The sequence below is a fragment of the Periplaneta americana genome, chromosome 4 (genome assembly GCF_040183065.1).
Source record: "Periplaneta americana isolate PAMFEO1 chromosome 4, P.americana_PAMFEO1_priV1, whole genome shotgun sequence".
NCBI classification, from domain to species: domain Eukaryota; kingdom Metazoa; phylum Arthropoda; class Insecta; order Blattodea; family Blattidae; genus Periplaneta; species Periplaneta americana.
The window spans coordinates 13,923,395-13,947,030 of NC_091120.1; the positions used below are offsets into that span (position 1 = coordinate 13,923,395).

At 34.2% G+C, this 23,636-nt stretch overlaps 1 protein-coding gene across 1 annotated transcript; it reads left to right on the forward strand.

Moving 5' to 3' along the window:
- The first annotated feature begins 665 nt into the window (after window positions 1-665).
- FeCH (ferrochelatase, mitochondrial) lies at window positions 666-23,529 on the forward strand. The gene is made up of 9 exons (XM_069822835.1): window positions 666-822; window positions 4,740-4,944; window positions 7,308-7,410; window positions 9,056-9,174; window positions 11,700-11,801; window positions 12,979-13,144; window positions 13,604-13,760; window positions 15,565-15,680; window positions 20,249-23,529. The coding sequence occupies exons 1-9, from the start codon at window positions 789-791 to the stop codon at window positions 20,441-20,443; spliced, it is 1,197 nt and encodes a 398-aa protein (XP_069678936.1). The 5' UTR covers window positions 666-788; the 3' UTR covers window positions 20,444-23,529.
- The last annotated feature ends 107 nt before the right edge of the window (window positions 23,530-23,636 follow it).

A 23,636-nucleotide genomic window follows, 5' to 3' on the forward strand; every position in this document is an offset into this window, starting at 1 on the left:
CCCATCTCGGGGAATCGCTCAATATTATCCAGGTTTACGTTATTATTTATTGTAAATTAAATTAAATTATGAGGTAAGAAAATATTGAATTATATTAAATTATACTAGGTTATACAAAATAACTGTAAATATAATTTTGACAGGCACAGAAAACGAACAAGCGGGAAAACGTAACATAACGTAACGCATATGACATAACATAGCCCTACAACATGTTGCGCCGCATGGAACGCTCCTGCCATCTGATGGTAAAACTTCGCATAAGATATCCCTATTTCAGGGATATATTTCATTATGCCTTTATTTACTACCACAACCATTTGACTAAACAAAGATAAAGTTTATTCAGCTATTGAACGCAATTTATTGTTATAAATAAAATATGCTTTAAAATTACTTTTTGCACCTACAGCACATATTTCAAGAATCTGATGTTACATCCTTTTTCCGTGGAGGTCTTCAATTATGCAAAACATTTTAGGGGATCCGGGATCCACCAAATCATCTTCAAGGGTCCGTGATACTCAAAATGTCAAGAGTTCACGGACTCTGCAAAATGTTGGAAACTACCGACATCTACCGCACTGTGAGTCACTATGTTGCGAGCACTTCCGAGCGAGCCGCGTTGCCGGTTAGTTTCTTACACGGTTTTAACGATAGATGGCACCATATCGTAAATGTCCACCACCATAACCTCATCAATAGAGTTGCTATTGCAATGATGGAAATGTAAAACGTCAAATTGCAATTAAGTGATAAAAATCAGAAGCAACATACATATTAGCAAAATGAATAGTGTACGATATACGTTTGCACATATTGGTAGGTCATAATTATTAATTTTGCGTAGTAAAGATTACACGTACGTGTAAATCAATTTGAGTAACATTGGAATTTTATGGTTATTTCTGTATTACTTGTCGGTATTAATTGATTTTAAACGCGTTATTGTTTGCAGAATATATGCATATAAAAATCTAAAAATTTTATTGAATTGCCGAACTTTCTCTTTTAATTAACATTACAGCTTGACATAGTGACAGAGACTTGACTATGTTACCAAGAATATTGTATTGTAATCATGTAGAGCCCTTGTTACATAAATGTAAAAAAACATAATGCCACTTAATTATATCTTTTGGGAGGTGATCATGTATGTAGCTGTAGTTCTTACTGGAGACGTTATGTGATAACTTGATGTGTCTTAAATAGTGCGTTAAGAACGTGTAATTGTAATTTCCTTCTCTGCCCTCTGCCCCGTTTCTTCTGATTTTCGGTTAGTTGGCTATGTTAAACAGCAAATGCAAACACTTTCCATTCAGCATTTAGACATTTAATAAGCTGAAGTTGGTAGAATATCTATTAATTGTAGATAAACGAGATTATATTTGCATTAAATGATCTACAATTCTAATAGAAAACCGGTTAAGTTAGCTAAAGGCAAGTCAAATTTTGTGTGTGTGTGTGTGTGTGTGTGTGTGTGTGTGTGTGTGTGTGTGCGTGCGTGCGCGTGTGCGTGTGCGTGCGCGCCTGGTATTTATTGAATTGTATCAAATGTCAAAAAATAAAATTCAGCTCAAGACCTAGTTATTGCAACCCCTAGGAAGATCAGAGCAACCCCTGTTACTGTCTGCAGGTTACAGTCCTGACAATCACTCAGCATCAAAGAAAGATAGGCCTACTGTATGCCAGCTGTAGGTCTACCCTACCTTATATAGTAACGAGAAAGTGTTGGCCTCCATTTTAGATACATTTTTAGCATCTTAAATAGTTTGACATAATTATAGCTTGTCTTCTATAGTGAATATACTTACGCTATTGTAAGATTTATTTTTATTTTTCAAACTTAACCTTTATTTCATTTAAACTTTTCATCTTGGGGGAAACTACGTTTCTTCCTTTTCATGTTTTATAGGTACTCAGTTATAAATGCCACTCAGGAAGAAATTAAACGCAGAATAAATATGGGAAATGCCTGTTATTATTCGGTTGAGAAGCTTTTGTCATCTAGTCTGCTGTCAAAAAATCTGAAAGTAGAATTTATAAATAGTTATATTACTGGTTGCACTGTATGGCTGTGAAACTTTGGACTCTCACTTTGAGAGAGGAACAGAGATTGAGGGTTTTTGAGAATAAGGTGCTTAGGAAAATATTTGGGGCTAAGAGGGATGAAGTTACAGGAGAATGGAGAAAGTTACACAATGCAGAGCTGGACGCATTGCATCCTTCACCTGACATAATTAGGAACATTAAATCCAGACTTTTGAGGCAGGGCATGTAGCACGTATGGGCGAATCCAGAAATGCATATAGAGTGTTAATTGGGAGGCCAGAGGGGAAAAGACCTTTGGGGAGGCCGAGACGTAGATGGGAGGATAATATTAAAATGGATTTGAGGCAGGTGGGATATGATGATAGAGAATGGATTAATCTTGCTCAGGATAGGGACCAATGGCGAGCTTATGTGAGGGCGGCAATGAACCTTCGGGTTCCTTAAAAGCCAGTAAGTAAGTATAGGCACTCAGTTCCACATTCCTTCAAATTTCTCCAGACTTAATGGAGAGAATTTTTCAATTTTGAGGTACACAAAACATTACAGTGTTATATGAGTTTTTAGGCTTTCACTGTGACTGTGATTGGAATTAGGCTTTTGGGTATTCCACCATGTCCTGGAACTTGATATTTCCATTGTTTCGGAACTACATGTTCCATCTTCAGGGTAAGATCAGAGAGGTCCCCTACGCTAAAGGACTCGTTATGCAAAGCTAATCTGGACAACTGAATAGGCGACCTCTCTGGTCTTATTCTGATGATGGAACCTGTACCTAGTTCCGAATCGTTGGAAATGTCAAGTTCTAGGACATGGTGGAATACCCAAAAGCCTAATTCCAATTCCAGGGTTAGTTTTGCCACTTTCTGGAATTACTGTGCCTACTGCTTCTACGAAACACAGGGAAGCAGGAAGTACAGATGCACGAACATGAACATGAAATATTCATACCTATTTCAAGAAAGGAGTAACGGTCAGCACTTCTGGCCGCGAAACCAGGTGGCCCGGGTTCGAATTCCGGTCGGGGCAAGTTACCTGGTTGAGGTTTTTTCCGGGGTTTTCCCTCAACCCAATACGAGCAAATGCTGGGTAACTTTCGGTGCTGGGCCCTGGACTCATTTCACCGGGATTATCACCTTCATTTCATTCAGATGCTAAATAACCTAGATGTTGATATAGCATCGTAAAATAACCCAATAAAATAAAATCAAGAGAGGAAAAAACATATGTAAGTAAAGTTGATTGAGCTTAACTCATGAGGGTTGCCTGAATCGCTTTAAATGAGTATTTTTCAAGAAGAATTTCGTCGGCTTAGAGTGTAAACCTGCTAACAGTCAAAAAGGAAATTTTACAAGAGAAGCAAAAAAACTGAATTTAAATTTGTATCTGTACTTTGGATTTAGTCATAAAGTTTCAGAGTGAATTTAAACTCAGTTTTTTGCTTCCCTTGTAAAATTTTCTTTTTGACTGTTAGCAGGTTTACACTCTAAGCCGACAATTTGTGTTGAACTTTTCCAATGCTTGTGGAATAAAAATTTACCAAATTTCGAAGATTGAATGTATGCAGGTAGAGGAGAAGAAAGAAGTAGCCTTTCTCATTTTGGTCATTATCCAATGTCTCAATGTTGAAGGATGAAAAAATCGTTAGCCTGGCTTCATTCAGGAGGGAAATAAGTCAGGGAGGCTCATGTCTTAGATTTATTGCACGTAGAAAACCTCTCTTCCTTATAGAGAACTCAGGCAAAATTTGTCAGCCATTTCTTGCCCATGTTAAATTCAGAAGCTGAATAGCTCTATTCTTGAAATGATCATTAAATTAAATATTACTACTACTTTCCTGGGGATCAAACAGGAGCTATTCATGTGACTGTTTTCACTATCAATTAATTAGTTGGCCTGGGTAGTGCAGTCTGTATAGCGCTGGCCTTCTGTGCTCGAGGTTGCAGGTTCGATCCCGGCCCAGGTCGATGGCATTTAAGTGTGCTTAAATGCGACAGCTCATGTTAGTAGATTTACTGGCATGTAAAAGAACTCCTGCGGGACAAAATTCCGACACAGCCATGACGCTGATGTAACCTCAGCAGTTACGAGCATTGTTAAATAAACCATAATTAAAAAAATTTAATTAATTATGTGTATGTATTTATTAACACTACAATTGGGTATACACCCGGTGGCAGTGATATATAATATACAATAATTACGATTACATAAAATAAAATAAATAAACGTAAGTGAAATAAAATAAAATAACGTAAATCTTTAAATAGTAAATGCAATAAACCTAGGACTATAAATTAAAACTATTCTATAATAACACCTACGATAAGCAAAAGTAAATCTAACTTATATGTACTTCTATTTCACCCAACTATTACCAATTTAAATAATTACATATCACCTTAATTAATTACATACCAACTTAATTACATATCATCTTAATTAATTACATATCACCTTAATTTATTTACATATCAACTAAATTACATATCATCTTAATTAATTACATATCAACTTAATTAATTATATATCAACTCAATTAGTTACATGACACAACTTAAATAATTACACTGCACCTCCAATTACATTTTCAGTCTAATCTTCTCAACCTTTCCTTAAATGTATTGATTTTAAGAGGACCACCCTGAAAGGTTGCCGCAGGTAATTAAATTACTGTACTATTATTTCAGCAAAACAATGTATTCAGACTCCAGTCTTGGTATCTTCAAGGCTACTGTCAGTGGCAGCACCTAACATAGCCCCACTGAATGCCAAGAAACCTAAAACTGGCATCATAATGCTGAACATGGGTGGACCGCAGACAAAAGATGAGGTTCATGATTATTTACTGCGTATTATGACAGACACGGATATGATACAGTTGCCTGCACAAGGGTAAGTGTATTATGTGCTTTTGTTAGCTCTCTGACTTGAGATTTTTCAAGGCTTATTTCATCGTTTTATTAGAATTTTGCATAAATACTAGATAGTAACACAGTGGGACCTCTTAGTCATGTGGATAGCTGCTTTAAACATCACAGTATAAATACAACACAAGAAAGACATCGGAGTAACATGTTCAGACAGACAGTAGCAATCCTGCTCATTCCTAGACGTTCTGTATGCCAGCATCTCTCATCCTATCCAATATTGTTTCATAGCAATGTCTTCAGGGCTAGTCACATGAGTGTATCTTTAGTCAAATATACAGCCAGTTGGCTTGCTTCCTAAATTGAGACACTCTTCCTGTATGTGGCTTTGAGTATACCTGCTAAGAGAGAAATATGTAACATTAGAACTAATATCGAAACCTTCCACAAACTGTGCTCCTTGTTATATATGATGTAACGAAAAAAATGGGCAAAACTTAGGTATGGATTCCTCATTTATATATATAAAAGAAAAAATGGTTATATCAGTATGGATCCAGAAATGCTTGGTTTCTGAGTGGGACTTACAAGTATGATCATATGCACTCCGTGCATTTGTTTTCTGGTAGGCCATAGAAGTGTGCATGATGAACAGTGGAGCAGGGGAGGCCAGCTTCTGCAACTCACAAGGATGACAACATTGTGGAAGCAGATCTTTCTGTTACCGTTGAACAAATCCTTCAACTTGTACCTCCTGGGATTGAAATTGAATGCTCAACCATCGGAAAAATTCTATAAGGCCATGATCTATATTTTCGAAAAGTCTGTGAGAGATGGGTGTCTCGTCTGCTGAATGATGTCCACGATCTATATTTTCGAAAAGTCTGTGAGAGATGGGTGTCTCGTCTGCTGAATGATGTTCACAAGTAACAAAGGATGGATTCGGGATGAATGGGGAGTTTTCTTGCTTCACTGTACTCTTGCCTTAAGTGATTTTCATCTCTTCCCTCAACTCGAATTGCAGTGGCAAGAGGACTGAAGTGAACAGTTGACTGAGCAAACAGAATTGGAGTGCAGCAGTGATTTACAAAAGCTGGTGTATGCTACCAAAAATTATTCGGACAGAGATAGTGACTACTGGGTGTTCAGTTCAAAGTGTGTCATGGCTCGCTGTATGCCGTCATGTGGCTAGCCAATGAGCCTATAGAATTCAATCTTCCTACACTTCCGCAGAGGTGTATAACCTATGAGGTAGAGAAGTTGCCTACCAAGTATGGCATTCATTCTGAAGAGTACCGATACGTACGGTAATGCCGGTAGTGGCAGGAATGTGAACTGTTTGGAAATACGTACTGTTGGGATATGGGGAGAGGGTTAAGACGATTACTTACGTATTTGTTGACATTAACTTCGATGGTCAACATGGACACGGAGCATTTGATTTGTATTGTGGAAAGTTACCGTACGCAACCGATGATAACAAATACCCTGCGTACGACTTGCCGGCGCAAAACACAGTTCGAAAGAGGTTATGGTAGCACACAGACCATACAGACCGCCATCTGTTGCTATGACGTTCAAGTTATACCGTACATGTTCTCAAGTTCAGATTGAAGAACACCTTAAATAATAGGCAACTTCTCTAACATATAAGCTGAAACTCGCTTCAAATCGGTGACCCAACAACAGTGACGTCATGAAACACTTTGAAATGAACACCCAGTATGTGGAGAAGTAGTTTAAATGTTGTGAAGAAAAAATAAAATATTTCAAAATTAACAGATGTTTTTTAATATTTTTTCAGATATAGGGAAACTTACTTAATGGATGACCTGTGTAGTTTCAAGGTTGCTAAATTAAAGCTTGAATAAAAGATTATCGAAAATAGACAAAGTGGCAAAGTGTGTTGATTGGATGACCTTATCTCGCACGTCACGTGACTGACTGAGCATTCATGAGGATCACAGCTCAACTACTCTTTCTATGTATGCACCGTTCTTTCTTAATGTAAGATGTAAAGTAAGTTTTCACACACAGTTGGTATGAGTTGCTAATTTTGTTTGTACTTGTCTATGTACTGTGGAGATCTGCATGCACAGTTTGAGGAGAGGTTTCGAAATGAGCTCATCATTTCCCTTGTAAGATATTTTTCTACAAAACATATGTCTCTCCCATTGTTTTCGTTTCAGCCACATCTGTATGAACAGATTAAAAGTCCACAACATATCGTGAACACTAGTTCTAAAATACTTTTCTCATCCAGAAGAGAAGAATTTAAGAAACGTTATACTTCACTCTTTTGTGCATGGTTTCTTGTACAGATTTCTCTGATAAAGTTCGCCTATTGAAGTTTATAATATTCAATGTGAGTATTGTATTCTATTTTAGTGCCCTGGGACCATTAATAGCAAAAAGAAGAACACCAGAAGTTCAGAAGAAGTATGATGAAATTGGTGGTGGCTCTCCAATATTGAAATGGACAGAAAGACAGGTAAAATGTAATTAATTAAAAATTTGAAAGAGTAATTCTGTATCTCAGGCAATTTTTACAAAATCACTGACTGCAACTTTATATGAAGCAAAAATTTGTTTCTTTAGCTATCTCTAATGATTACTCGTATCATTGCACATATGACTGCAGTTTCAGCCCATTTGTATTGCTGTTATTCATTGTAAAATAGTAGTGGCAAGTTTGAATTTTATTTTTAATAATATAGAGCTATTCAGAAGTCTGGTGACACAGAGAAACTCAGTTATTAGTGCAGATAGCAAAAAAATGGATAGAGAGGAAAGTTGTTGGGAATATGTAGTTTTCAATCTAGGCCTAATATGCTTGATTTGAAAATTCTTTAGACTTGTTTTTGCGCTATGTACAGACGTGGACAAATTATTAACAAAATGGACGATTTTTATGATAATTCTGTTTACAAAATTTGTCTTTTCAATTTAGACTACATTTGACAATTTTGGATATTTCCATCATTACAGTAGACAGAAATATGCAAAAATGTCAACTGTAGTTTAAATTGAAGAGTTAAGTTTTGTAAAAATATATAATAAAAGTCTTCAATTTTGCTAATAATTTGTAAATTAGCAAAATTGTCAACTGCATTGAAGAGTCAAATTTTGTAAAAATATAAAACAAAAATCTTCAGTTTTGCTAATAATTTCGAAATATCCAAAATGTCAACTGTAGTACAAATTGAAGAATCGAGTTTTGTAAAAATATACAACAAAAACCTTCAGTTTTGCTAATAATTTGTAAATATGCAAAAATATCAACTGTAGTCCAAATTGAGGAGTTAAATTTTGAAAAATATACAATACAAATCTTAAATTTTGCTAATAATTTGGAAATACACAAATATGTCAACTGTAGTCTAAATTGAAGAATCATATTTTGTAAAAATATATAATAAAAATCTTAAATTTTGCTAATAATTTGTCCACGTCTGTATTAGGTCTGTCTTAGATTTGAAATATGGCTTTTCAGTAAAATGGAAATTCGAGTCAGAATTTTTAAACGTTTGTGTTTCGTTAGGAAACAACAATTCATCTGTCAAATGAGTACTGGTATATAAATGTGTTAGGTTTGTTCCAGCGCTGTTCAGAATCGATTCTGAACTGTCTGCTCATGTGCAGTATCTCTGTGTATGTTCCAACAAGACTTGAACTGATTCTGAACTCCTAGTTTCCTGTTCCAACACACTTTGGAACGAGTGACATTGATTCTCAATTAAGAGCAGAAACTGGGAATTCTGAACTGCTGATGCATGTGTAGATGGCTTAATCTGAGGTTGAGGTTAAAATGCTTCGAGACTGGGCAGGTTAAAATTAAAAAAATTGTCCATCATGAGAGATTTGGAAGGTGACAGTGATATATTTTATGACGAATTAAGTTGGGAAGGTTGGTATAATTTTAATATGAGAAGAAACTCCAAAGGCCATGAAAGAACAGTTCAGGAAACGTTCCAACAATGTAAAATCTCAAATTAGTTCTGAGAATATACTCAACTAGCACATGCATCGAAAAATATTCGGTATTAGTTCGATACACATTCTGAATTGCTTGCTGGAACAAACCTGTTATTCAGTAGTCATTAAAAAGTTAAATTTTCTGTTATGTCCCCTTTCAGGGAGAACTGCTCTGCCACAAATTAGACCAGGTGTCCCCTGAAACTGCTCCACATAAATATTATGTTGCATTCCGTTATGCCAATCCACTAACAGAAGAAACTCTGGATCAGCTTGAAAAGTAAGATTCATTATATATTTTTCTTAGAAATATTTATCAGTTTTATTTTATACTGCTTTAGGGCTTTCAGGTTTGAGAGAGAAAAGTGTAGGTGCAAGAGATCTAGATAATTTTGGTAGAACAATCTTAAAAGTGTTACATTACACTAGGTAACTTAATTTTCAAATACTCAACCTTGGCAGACCAAAATATATTGTAAAATACATTAAAAGAGTTTACACGGCCTTCTTCCCTAGCCATGAGTGATATTTAAGTAATATTTTATTAAAATTCCTCATTTCAGAATGCATTACGTGATAGTTTGTAATCCACTAAGTGTTGATGTTCCCTTGCATAGATGGTACCAGTATTTTTATTTTACATGGTCAGGGGATCAAGTCTTGGGATGTGGTCACCTAGGAATATATGAACATTGTGTCATTTATTGATTTTAATAAATTACATTGTGACAACACTATTTGCTGGAAAATCGTGGAAAAACATTAATAGGCCTTGGGAAAAATACAAAAACCAACCAAGGAAAGAAGCTACTGCTGCTTTCAGATAGCCAGAACATACCTTCCTAGCTGCTCACCTGTACAGAGTTAGCATATATTCATCCAACGAATGCATCATATGCAAAGAACCCAACAGCAAAGTGAACATCACCACCTGTTAGTCTGTTCTGGTTTTTAAAAGAAACTACAAGATGCAGGAAACTTCGACACACTCTACTGGACTGCTAGACAACGAATGGACTTATTCTCCAATGATGACTATTAGGAGGAAAAGAAGAGATGATGATGATGATGATGATGATGATGATGATGATGATGACGATGATCATGTTCGTCAACATCTCAGGAAAAACCGTAACATTGATATTGGTAGTATATTTGGTCAACATTCATCAAAAAGATATTCCTTATGGGAAGAAAATGTATTTTTTAAAGTCCTGATTGATACTTCGCATGGCTTTTTGAATACACAAAGGCACGTTTTGGCCCATTGTGCACCCTATATATGCAGTGATTGTTGATGTTGATGAAGGTGGTGGTGATAATGTAGATGAACATATGTATTTGTTGCTGTATAGACTGTGAGACTACAGAAGGAGATGGTTCAATTTTTGATAAACTGTGTGAACTAGGGAAGAAAATAGAAAACTTGAGACATCAATCAATCTTCTTAATGTATCCAGCTGTTTGCTGACAACATAAAGTCCACTATAGTCCACTGTAGTCTATTCAGTTGTTGTTTTTCACGAGAAATGAGGGGTATTTTGATCGGTGTTCATTATAGATGCCCATTGCTAGTAGCCAGAGGTGGAGTGTAGTCAATATATACTGCAGGGCTGTGTCTTCTGCAACTGGTACTGATGATTTTAATTTACTTCTCTTGCGGTTTATGGATGGACGGTACAGAAGAATGTGTTCCAGATCTTCATCATGATTATTACACCACAGACAATTAGGATTATCAGAAATGTGAAATTGATGTAGGTACAATCGAGAAAAAAAAAGTCGATAATATTGCAAAACAAGCAACATATTTGCAACCAAGACCTCTTCAAGTGATATCTCTATCCAATGCTTTTTGCTTCAGTAAAGTCTCATTTTACAAACCTATGGATCAACAATTGGCTCTCTTCTGACAAAGGAAAAATTTTACAGTCTGTACAAAAGAAACCAAATGACCTGGAAATGTACAAAAACTTGAGACATAAGAGATGTAAACATAAAAAATATCAGATTGCTTTTGTGAAATTAACTAGTGTCATGTTTCGTTTTGAAAGAGTGTGCAGGCTTTATATTTTGAGAATTTAAAGTGATTAAAATAATATGTATGATAATTTACCTTTTTAAAATTAAATATATAATCATTGTAATAATTAACATAGTCCTGTGTTACAAAAGTTCCAAGCAGTGATTACTTAATATTATATATTGAACATCTGAAGGGTTCAGAGCCATAGTGGGCCAAGCGCCATTTATTAAAAACAGAGAAAGCAAGGATTAAAGTTAAGTGAATACCATAGTTTAATGAAGATTGACATATCATTTAGTTTTAATGCGTATACTTTATATTACTTGCTATATGTTTCCATTGAATTATGATAATAACTTCATTTTAACCATTGTTTTCTATGGTTTTAGTAAATGGTGCTTGGCCCACTATGGTTCTGAACCCTTCATTTTATCCTTAATGTTCTTGGTATGTATAAACATTTCTCATAATATACACTCAGAGCAGTGCATCTGCACCCTCTGTGGGCACAGCTGCAGTCAGTATCATATACTAACCTGCCAAGCAAGGACTGATACACTAATGTTCTACGCAAAAGAAGGCAACTTTTGACTAAAATGTAGCAATGTACACATTGTGTTTAATAAATCTTATTATAATATACACTTTCCCTTGAAAAGTGTAAAAGAAGAGTTCAACTGCACAAAGTAGACATTATTCAGTGAGATTTCAATTTAATTGTTACTGTTATCTTACATCTAAGATTAATTATTTCTTTATTGTTTGTTTCTGTGTTACAGAGATGGAGTAGAACGTGCTGTAATATTTTCTCAGTATCCTCAATATAGTTGTGCTACCACTGGTTCCAGTTTCAATGCAATATACAAGTATTACAAATCTAAGTAAGTTACAAGAATTTGATATGCATGTTTTCGTGTGAGAGTACAATGTGATTTGTGTAAAGAATATTCTTGTAGTTAATATTATAATTATGATACTTTTAATGTCAAAAAGTAGTTTATTTAAAATATCTGAAATATTATGTAAATTATTTTGTGCGAGATCGTGCGTATTTGCTTGGTTTCCGCACAAAACCAATCTGCGGAAAGTCTAAAATTCCACATTCAGTATTCCCAACCTAACACACATAACAATTTCCCCTCTTCTTACCGCTTAAATGACATATTGATTTTACTGCTTTAGGCTTTTAACATATTATTTTTAGAGACGTTCAATATAGTAATAATTATAAATTGGAAACTTACCAGTGCAATTTCACCTAAATTGCACTGTTAATTGTTGTTTTTAAATATTTGCAAAAATTAATTTCAATGTGCAGAATTAAATGTCAAAGATATTTTCCATTTCTAAACATCTCCTTGACCGGCAAAATTAAACTTGCCGATGTTATCACTGCAATATGTTATATAAATAATATTGTTAAAATATTAAAATGAAAAATAAATCATTACATAACCTTACCGTTTGTTTTAAGTTCGCATTTATAGACTGGGGGAAAAAAAAGACAGACGTATATCACGGCCTGCTGGAGTATAGTAAACACAGAAAACATTTTAAAGCAACAATGTTGAAGATAGATATTTTTGTTTTGCAAATTTGCCGTCATTGAACAGAAACCAAGATGGAAATTTCATTGCAACTAATTAGAAATTCCTCTTTCAGATATGTAATAAACGATCTTCGCACAAAATAATGTATGATACACGAGCGGTATGTTTTCTTTCAATTCTCGGAAATTAAAAAAGCTCAACTACGTTTCGCTTTTTCAAACTTTTCCTCGAACATGAAAACTTCAACATACCGCTCTTGTAACGCATATTACTATTTATTTATTTTATTTTGTTTTTGTATATATTGTTGATTAAATTACTTGGAAGCTGGTTTTCTCCGAGTATTATTCTTAATCTCATTCTACCATTGCTCCATTAGCACTATCTCAGTGAATAGATTCTGCAGTTTATTAAAGATTTTTCCAGCCATCCTGATCACACTGTGTAGTCTGAAGTAAATATTCCTCAGTCTAAGATAAAAGTGATCTTACAAATCTTTTTCTTTCAGAAAGCTTCCTGGAGGAGTTAAATGGAGTATAATCGATCGATGGGCTACTCATCCTTTACTAGTTAAGACAGTTGCAGATAGAGTACGATCTGAATTGATTGAATTCCGTGACGAGGTTAAGAATGATGTCATGCTTTTGTTCTCAGCACATTCTTTACCCCTTAAGGTAAGTTTAGATATCTGTCATACGTTATTTTACATCTAAAATAAAATTGTAAATACAAATGTCACAAAATTTTAAAGAGAAAGTTTTTAGTGACTCTCTTATTCAAAAAATTTTGGATGTACAGAAATTGAACACTTGAATAATATGACTTTAAAATACTGTTTATTCACAAATGCATTTTGCACAAATCTCATTAACTGTCTGCCTTGATGTGGATTATATTCATAACATAAGTTACATTACCTGTTAACAGTAAAGATTTAAGGACGATTTTTTGTGTAAATTTTAGGTGGGCCTACATTATCCTCAATTTATTATCATCTGGATCATAATGTAATATCCTGATATATATACTGAATATTTCAAATTTAAGTTTTACATCTTACACATAAATCACTCTTTCCTCCACCTGTAAGTCATATTATTATTGCAATACTGTAGTACAGTATTAATGTACAGGCTGTAAATCGTGGTGACTCATATCCATGGGAAGTGGGAGCCACTGTTCAGGCTGTAATGGAGGAGCTTAACTACAGCAACCCTTACGTTCTGGTGTGGCAGTCAAAAGTGGGTCCTCTCCCATGGCTTGAACCATCTACTGACCAAGCACTGAAAGGTAAAATGTGGATTTAAATCTTTCCTTTAAGGGGAGGCAGAGGTGAAATTTTCGAACAAAACTGAAGAAAAAATGAAAATTTGTTTTTTTCCATTTTTATTATCTTTATTTTGATATTCCGATGTTAGTTTTTGATTTTGTGCCCTTAAAAGTATGAAATTAAAACCAAAATAACTGTATTACAGTGAAACCTCTCCTTACGGACATCTCCAAGATACGGACACTCCTCAAATACGGACAGATTTTTATGTCCCAACTGAAATAATATAGAAATAATGATAAATTTAACTCTCGTTTACGGACACTCTCAGACACGGACACGGACAGCTGTTTCACAGTCCTAAAGCTTGCTTTACCTCCTGACTGCGGACAGAACTTGGATTTCAAGACCTGATGTGTTACAAAAATGGAAAATTTAGTTTTGAGAACTGTACAGAAATTCCTTAACATGACACATTATATAAGGATCTCGTAGGCTACCATAGTCCAGCCTGCTACCCCTTCTTAGCTGGAAGCGGGTGGATAAAAAGAGTCATAAAATTTAATGTCCAATGGATCCAAGGTTTCCGCGATCGTGAAATTGTATTCGACACGTGATAGGGTTAGTATAATTATTCTCTTCACTTCAATCAATTGTTCTGTTTCCAGAGACATGGCACCTGAACGTAAAGGTTAAGTTGAAAACTGCATAACTGTAGACCTAGAATAAAACTGCATGGTACAGTACTGTATTTTCCTTTTTCGGTCTTAGCTACTGTACTTCAAAGTTGCAAAGAATTTACATTAGTATACTATATTTAGAATTAAACTACAGTAATACATTTCATTTAAAGCGTGAAGGGATATATATAGTATATTATAAATTTACTATTAGATTGGGGAGCCTCCCTCCCAATAAAGGACACCTGCCAGATGCGGACAGATTGTTATGTCCCTTCGATGTCCGTAAATGAGAGGTTTCACTGTACTATATTATTCCCATAATAAACTAATACTTATCATTATTTATATACCCTCTCTGAACATATAAATAAAAAGAAATATGACAATTTCTTACAATATGGTGCATGGAGCATTTTATATCAAATGATATAAAGTTTTATAAAATTATTAATATTTACAGAACTATTGTACTTAGAACGTTGAAACTTGGTATGTCCATTACTAATAACATACTTAGTATCCATGATCAATTTCAAACAAATCGAATAAATTTTCTGGATTTTGAAATATTCACCTCTGCCTCCCCTTAAAGTAAACCAAAGATTATACTTGGTTTATTAAAATAATTAGGATGCTTAATAAAGCAAGCTGCAATGGATGGCTGTATTAAGAATGTTAGTCATATCTCAGGGCACTAGATGTGTTTACCAAAATATAACCTACAGGATGTTATAAAGAAAAGAATTCGATATTTTGAGGGGTAGGGGCAATCATCAAAACAAAAAAAAAGTGTAATGAACGTAAGTCCTAAAATTAATATATTTCGAGATATGAGTACTTGTTCATTAACATCATAGAAAATGCTCAATGTGATTTCCATTAATTGTAACACATCCTTCTGTCCTACATCTTAGAGGATCGCACCTCGTTATCCATTTGTTTACTACATTTCTGATAGGCTACTCAATAAGAAAGAAGTAAACATTTCACCTTTGAAGATCTGTTATTCTTACAATACCAATTTCAGAGCTCTTATTTCGTACAAAATTTAATTTTATCAATGTTTATTATACTTCTTTTGTTGTTTTGATGACGACTGCTACCTCTCATAACATTATATGTAAATTTTGTGTTATTTCAGGTTTCGTGAAACAAGGTAAAAAGAATTTTATTCTCATCCCAATTGCTTTCGTGAATGAACATATTGAAACTCTTCATGAAATGGACATTGAATACTGCAATGACTTGGGAAAAGAGGTAAGAATCATGTTTAGTTGAGAAGGTACAGTAGTGGCAAAAAAAACCGGACCGACCCTTGTAGCTGATTTCAGAGCCTTGTTCATTCCAGAGCAAGATAGACTGGTAACTAAAACTTTCGTGGTTCGAATCCTGCCTGAGAAGGAAACTTTTTTTTGTTCCTTATTCAAATTTATTCCTAATACTTTTTGATTGCAGCGATATTTTACTACTTAATTAACTTATTATTCACAGAACATGAATTTTACCAGCAATCGAAAAGTATTGAGAATAAATTAAAATAAGGAACAATAAAGTTTCCTTCCTGGGCAGGATTCGAACCACGAAAGTCTTAGTTACCAGTCTATCGTGCTCTGGAGTGAACAGGGCTCTGAAATCAGCTACAAGGGTCGGTCCGGTTTTTTTGCCACTACTGTACATAAATAAAATTAGCTTTAAAATTTCGTTGAAGTTATGAGTTGCAGACAGTATGTACGTACATTATTAATGTTCAGGTACCATTCTTAGCTCGATTAACAGACTGTCTCACATCAAAAGAACTAGGGTTCGATTATCTTCATATCTTGTAGCCATCTATAGGATTCTTTTTCTTCCTCTTTAAGTATTTCATTTACAGTTACCACCTTTGAATGCTTAGAGAAGAACGTCAAATAAAGAACTGTCGTTATATGTGTTTATCTGAAGTTAGAATTCGAATTTCAAATGTTGTAATCAGTGCCATAAAGATGAAATATACATTCTCATCATATATTTTACTCGTTTTACAGCAGCTAAATTACTTTGTCATGCTACCAATGACATTCTTTTTTCTTACTTTCTTGAACTGTCAGTACAGGATTATAATCATTTATTATACATCCAAGTGAGATTAAACTTTCTTTTTCTCCATTACTCACAGAAGATCTTGCACCTTCTGCCAGCTTGTATTCTGAATATACTGTATTTTGTCATCAGTATATTTGATAGTAGCTGCACATTGTGTTTTGATCAGTGGATAACCAAAATTTTTTTTAAATAAATTATAAATTGCTTCATTCATTCATAGTGTTCTGTCCATGGACAGGTCTTTCACTGTAAACCCAGCTTTCTCCAATCTTCTTCTATCCTGACTTCGACTCGTTTCATTGGTCCACAAATGCTACATACACTTCACTCTGTGAAAAGATTTATTAAATATACATACTTAGGCCCGATTGCAGAAATGCAAATCAAATCAGTCCCTGATCACCAATCAGTTGATGTCTGATTTATTTGATTGTTCATTGCGTTGCACAAATGTGAATCTCCAATCAACTTGTCTCAATTTACTAATTGTTGATTTGAGAAAGAAGTGCATTTGACAACAGCACTATTTAGCAACCACAGCCGATTTGATGCTCTTTAAAAGTCGCGAAACGAATGCATGAAGTGGGTGGTGACTAGGAAAACAAGTGAATGCTCTGTTGTTTTGTTGCTTTTTGTAGAAATGAAACAGGCGGATTCTATTTCTATATAATAATAATAATAATTTATTTTATTTATTTATTTTATTTATTTATTTATTTATTTATTTATTTATTTATTTAATGTGCTGTACAACAGCCAGTGGCCAATTACAGTTCAGCACAAATATAACAAAAACATAAAACAAAAATAATTATTACACATAAATATAATTACAATTACAATAATGACGATGAATGGATAACTAAGAATACTACGAGACAATGTTAATTGAGTATAATGCCTAAAAGAATACATAAATGATAAATCGTTGCCAAGAGCAAACTAAGTCTATACATTGAAGGGATCGAATTCGCAGCCATGCATGTTGGCATTTTTAATGCATCTGGAGACTGGTGAAAGAAATTTCGAATTTCTAATATAGAAACGTTTGTGGGCTCTCATATCTTTTGTTGGAATACGTAAGGTAATATTGTTTAAGAAAGAGTCACAGGATATATCACCTTTGAGGACTTTACAAAAGAACAAATAATCTAGCTCATGGCGTCTAGCATATAGATTTTGACAATTAAAATATTCACATTTTCTCTCATAACTATACCCGGAATTAATGGGCAGAAATCTGAATGAACATAAGGATATAAATTTTCTTTGTATATTTTCTAATTTAGCCGAGTCCGTAGTTGTAATCGAGTTCCAAACTACAGATGCATATTCTAGTTTCGATCGCACCAATGTATAGTATAGCATTAAAAGAGAATCGGGCGTGGAAAAAGAATAAGTTATTGACCGTATTATTCCTAGCATTCTGATTGCGTGATTGTAAATGTAATCAACGTGACTATGAAAATACAATTTACTGTCAAAGAATATTCCCAAATCTTTTACGCAATCCGTTCTTTTAATTAGTACATTATTTAGATAATAATTAAATTTCAGTGAAGAAGTTTTTCTAGAAAAGGTTATTACATTAATAATAATAATAATAATAATAATAATAATAATAATAATAATAAAATGTAAAGCGCCCAATGGCCAAAAGTCCATATGAGTCTAGTCTAGAAGGTTATAATAGACTACAATATAGTGAAAAAAAAAATTAAGCAAACAAAAAACGTGAGGGGGTTTCTGTTGTGGGATTTGCTAGAGAAGTTGACAAGAAATTTGAACAAGCATAGCCTCCATAGCCCAAAAGAATTCCACTTCCTATCTCTCTATTTACAAATTGAGCTCGTAACATAATCATTAAAAATATTGTGCTGTCATGTGTAGAACCCTGCCAACGGCCTACAACATTTCAGAATTTCAATGATGGTGTACATATTGCCTGTACATTCACAGAAAATAAACCTTTTCTATTTCGATAAAGTTCGGCATGATTTCTACCAGGTGATTGGATGGGGATGTGAGCAGTCTATACAAACAATTACTCTTGGAAATCCTGACATGACCGAAAATTATCTCTGGATTTCAAATCGTTCCCTGTTTGAAGTTTGGGGATTTATGAGACTCTGCCATAACAAAACAATTTCATACGTAACATTTCTAACTACTCGTCAAATAGTTGATTTGTGGACAATAACAAGATAACCCAAGACCGCCTGAAAATTTCCAACAGCATAAAATCTCAGCATTATTATAACTTTGCTCATAGGAGAAAGTGATAGGTTTCGATTTGTCTGTCCGCATATATTTGTTTCAATTTTTGAAAGTAACAAAACACATGAATCCTTACTTAACCTAAATCTTTGCTCAAATTATCTGTCATTATACATAAAAACAATTAATTTCTATCACGGAAATGCCTTCTTTTTAATAATATTTCCTTTATTCTAAAATTTCTTCATCAGAAGAATCCATTATGTCGAAAACAATATTATTACGCTGTAACTATTTACTATATAAATTTCAGTAACTGCACTATAAAGAGAATAACATAAATACTTGATCAGTGATCAGTCACTTAACCAGCAAAAATCTGTTGATCAAATCTGATGGAAGATTGATTGTTCTTTCTGCAACAGAAATAGAACTGATGGCCAATCAAACCCTCCTTGATCGCCAATCATATTTGATCGGTGTTTCTGCAACCGGGCCTTAGACTTCAACAAACAAAATTTGATAACACAATCTCAAGGGAAAAAATGGAACTCTCTGCATCATAATCCACAGTTAATTCCCGATTTACCACGAAAATCGTCTGTAGCTGCATTTTGATTGGCAACAGGCCATGATTGTTTGGCCAAACACCTGCATAGAATTGGAATATATCAGTCCCCTAACTGCCCATTGTGCAACTCAAACCAAGAAATGAATTCGGAACACCTCAAAATCTGTGCTTCATTGGCTGGCCATGATAATATCTTTGAAAAGTATTGGAGTGCAAGAGATCAAATGACTTTATTGTCAAACGCCTGGCATTAGAAAACAACAACAACACTTCTTTTTTCTTCTTTAGATATCTCTCACCGATTGTTTGTAGCAATCCAATTGCATCTCTCGTACCATTTCTATTCCTGAAGCCAAACTGCTCTTTTTCGAACTGTTCTTCCATCTTAGAATATAATCGTCGATTCAAAATTGCTTCATCTTATTAAAATTGTGTCTGAAGTGAAAACTTAAATGCTTGAACATAGTTCTTAAATTATACATTTCAGAGTCATTATCTTAATAAATTATGTTTTGTTTAGTGAAATTTAACACTTAACAGACTGACAGTTTCACTGCTTTTCCACTTATATAAAAGCACAGATTTAATTTTAAATGCAATTGAGGACTTTTTCAATGAAGAGTAATACATTTTTTAAATAAAAATACCTAAGAAGAAAAGTGTAACTTAATGCCAGTCTATCTTGGGACATATGTCAAGAAAAGGATGAAAATATTTGACATGGAAGACTTGGAAGAATCCATTACGAAGAGTAATGTGGAGTAATTTCTTGTACAGGAAGATTAATTGAAGAGATTATGATGTCCAGTCCAATTTTACTGGTAATTTCTAAGTGTTGGTAACCACAATCCAAGTCTACCTCACTGCTCAAGACTCTGTAATTACACCCCATTTGTTTTTAATTTCCTAATAGAATATAAGAGTATATATTAATTATTTCATTTTGTGCTTTTAGCTGGGTGTTGAAATGATTCGCCGGGCTGCTGCTCCAAATGATCACCCACTATTCATTGATGCTCTTACAGATTTGGTAAAAAATCACTTGCATAGCAACCATACTATAAGCCCTAAATTTCTTACAAGATGTCCACATTGTACTAATGCTCGCTGCTATCAGAGCAAGTCATGGTTTGCTTCGCTCTGTAGCTAGCTTAATTAATGGCACCTGTGTTTTGCAGAGTTGTATTTGATTTTACTTTTATTTATTAAAATATATCCCATTTCATTTTTAAACTTCTAGACCATTTATACAGACTATAATTTTGATTTAAAAACTGATTTGGACGTTTAATTCATCATTTTGTAAGTTCTGGAACTGTAACAGCTCGTATACAAAGCAATTACAATGTACAACAATTTAATTTTTTTCTGCCCTCTGAATTAAATTATGTGATTTTGGTTGTTATTAAGAAGGTGCATCAATCTGCAAGTAAAATGCTCTGTCATCTATCATTTCAAGGAAACACAAACTTAATTATAGTTACGAACAATACAACATTTTCATAAAAATCATTTCAAACACTTTAACTTGTAAGGAGCTGTAAAATGTCCTTTCTTTCTTTTGTAGTCACTTTCTTGAGTTTCTCCCACTATTAGGCGAACAATAGCCTGTAAGCAGTCCATAATTCCACCTTTTCGCAAATTAATTTTTCATATGACTGAAATATCTTGGTGAAGTTTTTCTCCATGTTTGTCACTCGTCACTAATATGTCCTAGTTTTTGGAGGAAAAAAGTCTAGATGAGAATCAGGGAAAAGTTTTACTGTATCTTGTTTTATTTCAAAGGTCTCATTTCGCAATGTTTCACTACTTAAACATGCTGAAAAATCTCATATATGAAACACGAAAACCAAGATAATGTACCAGGAAATGATGTGTCAGTAATTTTGTGTGCGTATGAGGGTCCCTAATCGTGGCATACTGTATGAACATAAGGAATTATTTGACTGAAAAATAGAACGTCTTGACAACCATCACATGCTGCCTTTTCTTTCTGGCAGAAGGAAGTTTTCTTGTGATCATACATTCCATTAGGATCTTGCCAGATACAGAGCATTCGCCTACGGGTGGGGCCAGGAAAGCGGCCTGCCTGCGGTGTTGCTTGCGGGAATCGTCTATCCGTAAGCTTCCGCTTTCTATACTATACTCTGTAGGGTTTTAATTTTAAAAGTTTAGCAGCAGTAAAGACTGATGTTTTTGAAACACTAACTTCCTGTGAAACACGTCTTAAAGATTTATTAGGAGAGTGTGTAAATGATGCACTGATTTCATCAATTTTTTCTCCCGTCAATACTCTTCGTTTTCGCTTAGGAATTGTAGCATATATCGACCCTGTTGTCCTTCATTTGTTAACAAGACGTCTAACAGTTTCTCTACACTGAATTGGAGCACCCGGATATTTCACTTCAAATTGCCTACGCACCTCTCTACATGACTCTGTTTTCACATATGCATCATACTTAAAAACTCTTTGTTCAAGCGTGAATTTTGCATTTTGCATTGTTAACAAATTTTACACAACGCAACTGTGTCAAGAAACTGCACTGTACGTGTTAAATACTGCAACATCTGGGTCACAACTGATAACTTGTCGACCTTGATGTCCTTGATTGTCTAGCGTGTCTCAACAACTGCCCGCACAAAGCGGCATATCAATACATGCCGCTTTCCTGGCCCCACCTGTAGGCGAACGCTCTGTATATTCAGATTGGTATCTTCAGTCGTGTAATTCCTCACATAAATAATTCACTGATAAATGGAAATAAATCTATTAAGAGATTCAATTATAAAAATTTTAGAAAATAAGCATACCGGTATTGAAAAAGGTGAGAGTTGTACGAACATGAAAGTGGAAAAAAAAAAAAAAAAAACTCTTAATACATACACCTCGTGTTTATCCATTGGCAGAAATGTATCATAATCCTTAACAAACTGTTATTTTGGCCTTATTTCCTTCATTAATTCTTAAAATTGTTGCTATACTGACGGTCAGCACTTTCGGTTTTGAATTGTTCTTTGCAGCAGATTGCAGATTGCTGAAAGATTTTGTGAAGATCTGTATATAGAATTGAACACAAAGACTGAATTAATACAATGCTGTAGAAATACTCCAAACTTAAGGTCTCATTTCAGTATTTTCAATTGAAGTACAATTGAGGGGTTTGCCGGAAAAAGGGTGTGTACGTCAATATGGTGAATTGAGATCCAGGCAATCTAAGATTTTAAAACGCACCTGAATAAAATGTTATACAGATAGTGAACAAAATTATACATTAAATTAAAAATCTTAGCGAGTATAAATGTTCTGTAGCATTTAGGCAATTTATATTATTAAATTTCCTTATATTTGTATCATATAAAACTTCGGTCTATATGCCCTTTATCCATATAATGATTTGCTTAGAGGATTTAATGTAGATTTCAGATTTAAATTTCACACGGAATTGAAACAAAGATACATTTTATGACATTTATTATCTACTTCTAAAGTAATTTACATTATTTCAGATATACTGAGTAGACATTAAGTATGCAAAGCAAAATCTCTGAATATAACAGAAAAAGAAAGGCTCCATTTTGTGTGAACATGAATAAATAAAATTTATTCTTTGTATAATCCTGATAACAATAAGCCCAAAAATCTGAATATTGTAACAAATCTCTTTATAGAACATAAAATATTTCCGTCTGAATCTACACGTGTCATAAGTTTGTTTACTCTTCAAGCAAGGACAATAATGAACACAAAAGCAGTCAAAGGAAACAACTGGACTGACTAAATTCAACTATATATATTTGCTTAGTCTCTACCAAGAGAAAACACACACACAGTACAGTATGCGTAACGCGCAGCACTAGCTCTACTTGTAGACTGACTGACTAAATCGCGCACGCACGCACGCAGCCCTGTCCTGCAGGTATGTACAGTACAATCAAAACAAAATTTCGCTACTATAATTATTCACTACATTTTAAACCGTTTTCCCGAAGAAGGGCGTAGGAGGTCTATCTGCCTTTCTTCCGGCAAACCCCTCAATTGTTGAATGACGTTATGAGTGAGCATTGTCAATTTTAAGCTTGGTTTTGTTACTCTGGATTAATGTGGACATTACATAAATTTGGTATGTTGGTTTTGTTACAATATTGGACTTTCTCTGTACACAAATATAAACATTGTTATGAGAAATATATTTTCTGATATTTGGAAGTCAATAAAATATATATTTTAGTTTCTCAGTAGTCTTCTTCATAGTTATCATCATTTGCAAATCTGCCTCCACTTCATTCTGTCTTCCCATGTCCTTTCACTCACACATTCATATCCTCTTCCTGCTAAGTCCTTC

Coding starts and splice junctions, on each gene's coding strand:
- FeCH (XM_069822835.1), top strand. CDS start 789: ATGAATAGTGTACGATATACGTTTGCACATATTG. Junction 13,145..13,603: donor CACATTCTTTACCCCTTAAG/GTAAGTTTAGAT, acceptor ATTAATGTACAG/GCTGTAAATCGTGGTGACTC. Junction 15,681..20,248: donor GCAATGACTTGGGAAAAGAG/GTAAGAATCATG, acceptor TTGTGCTTTTAG/CTGGGTGTTGAAATGATTCG.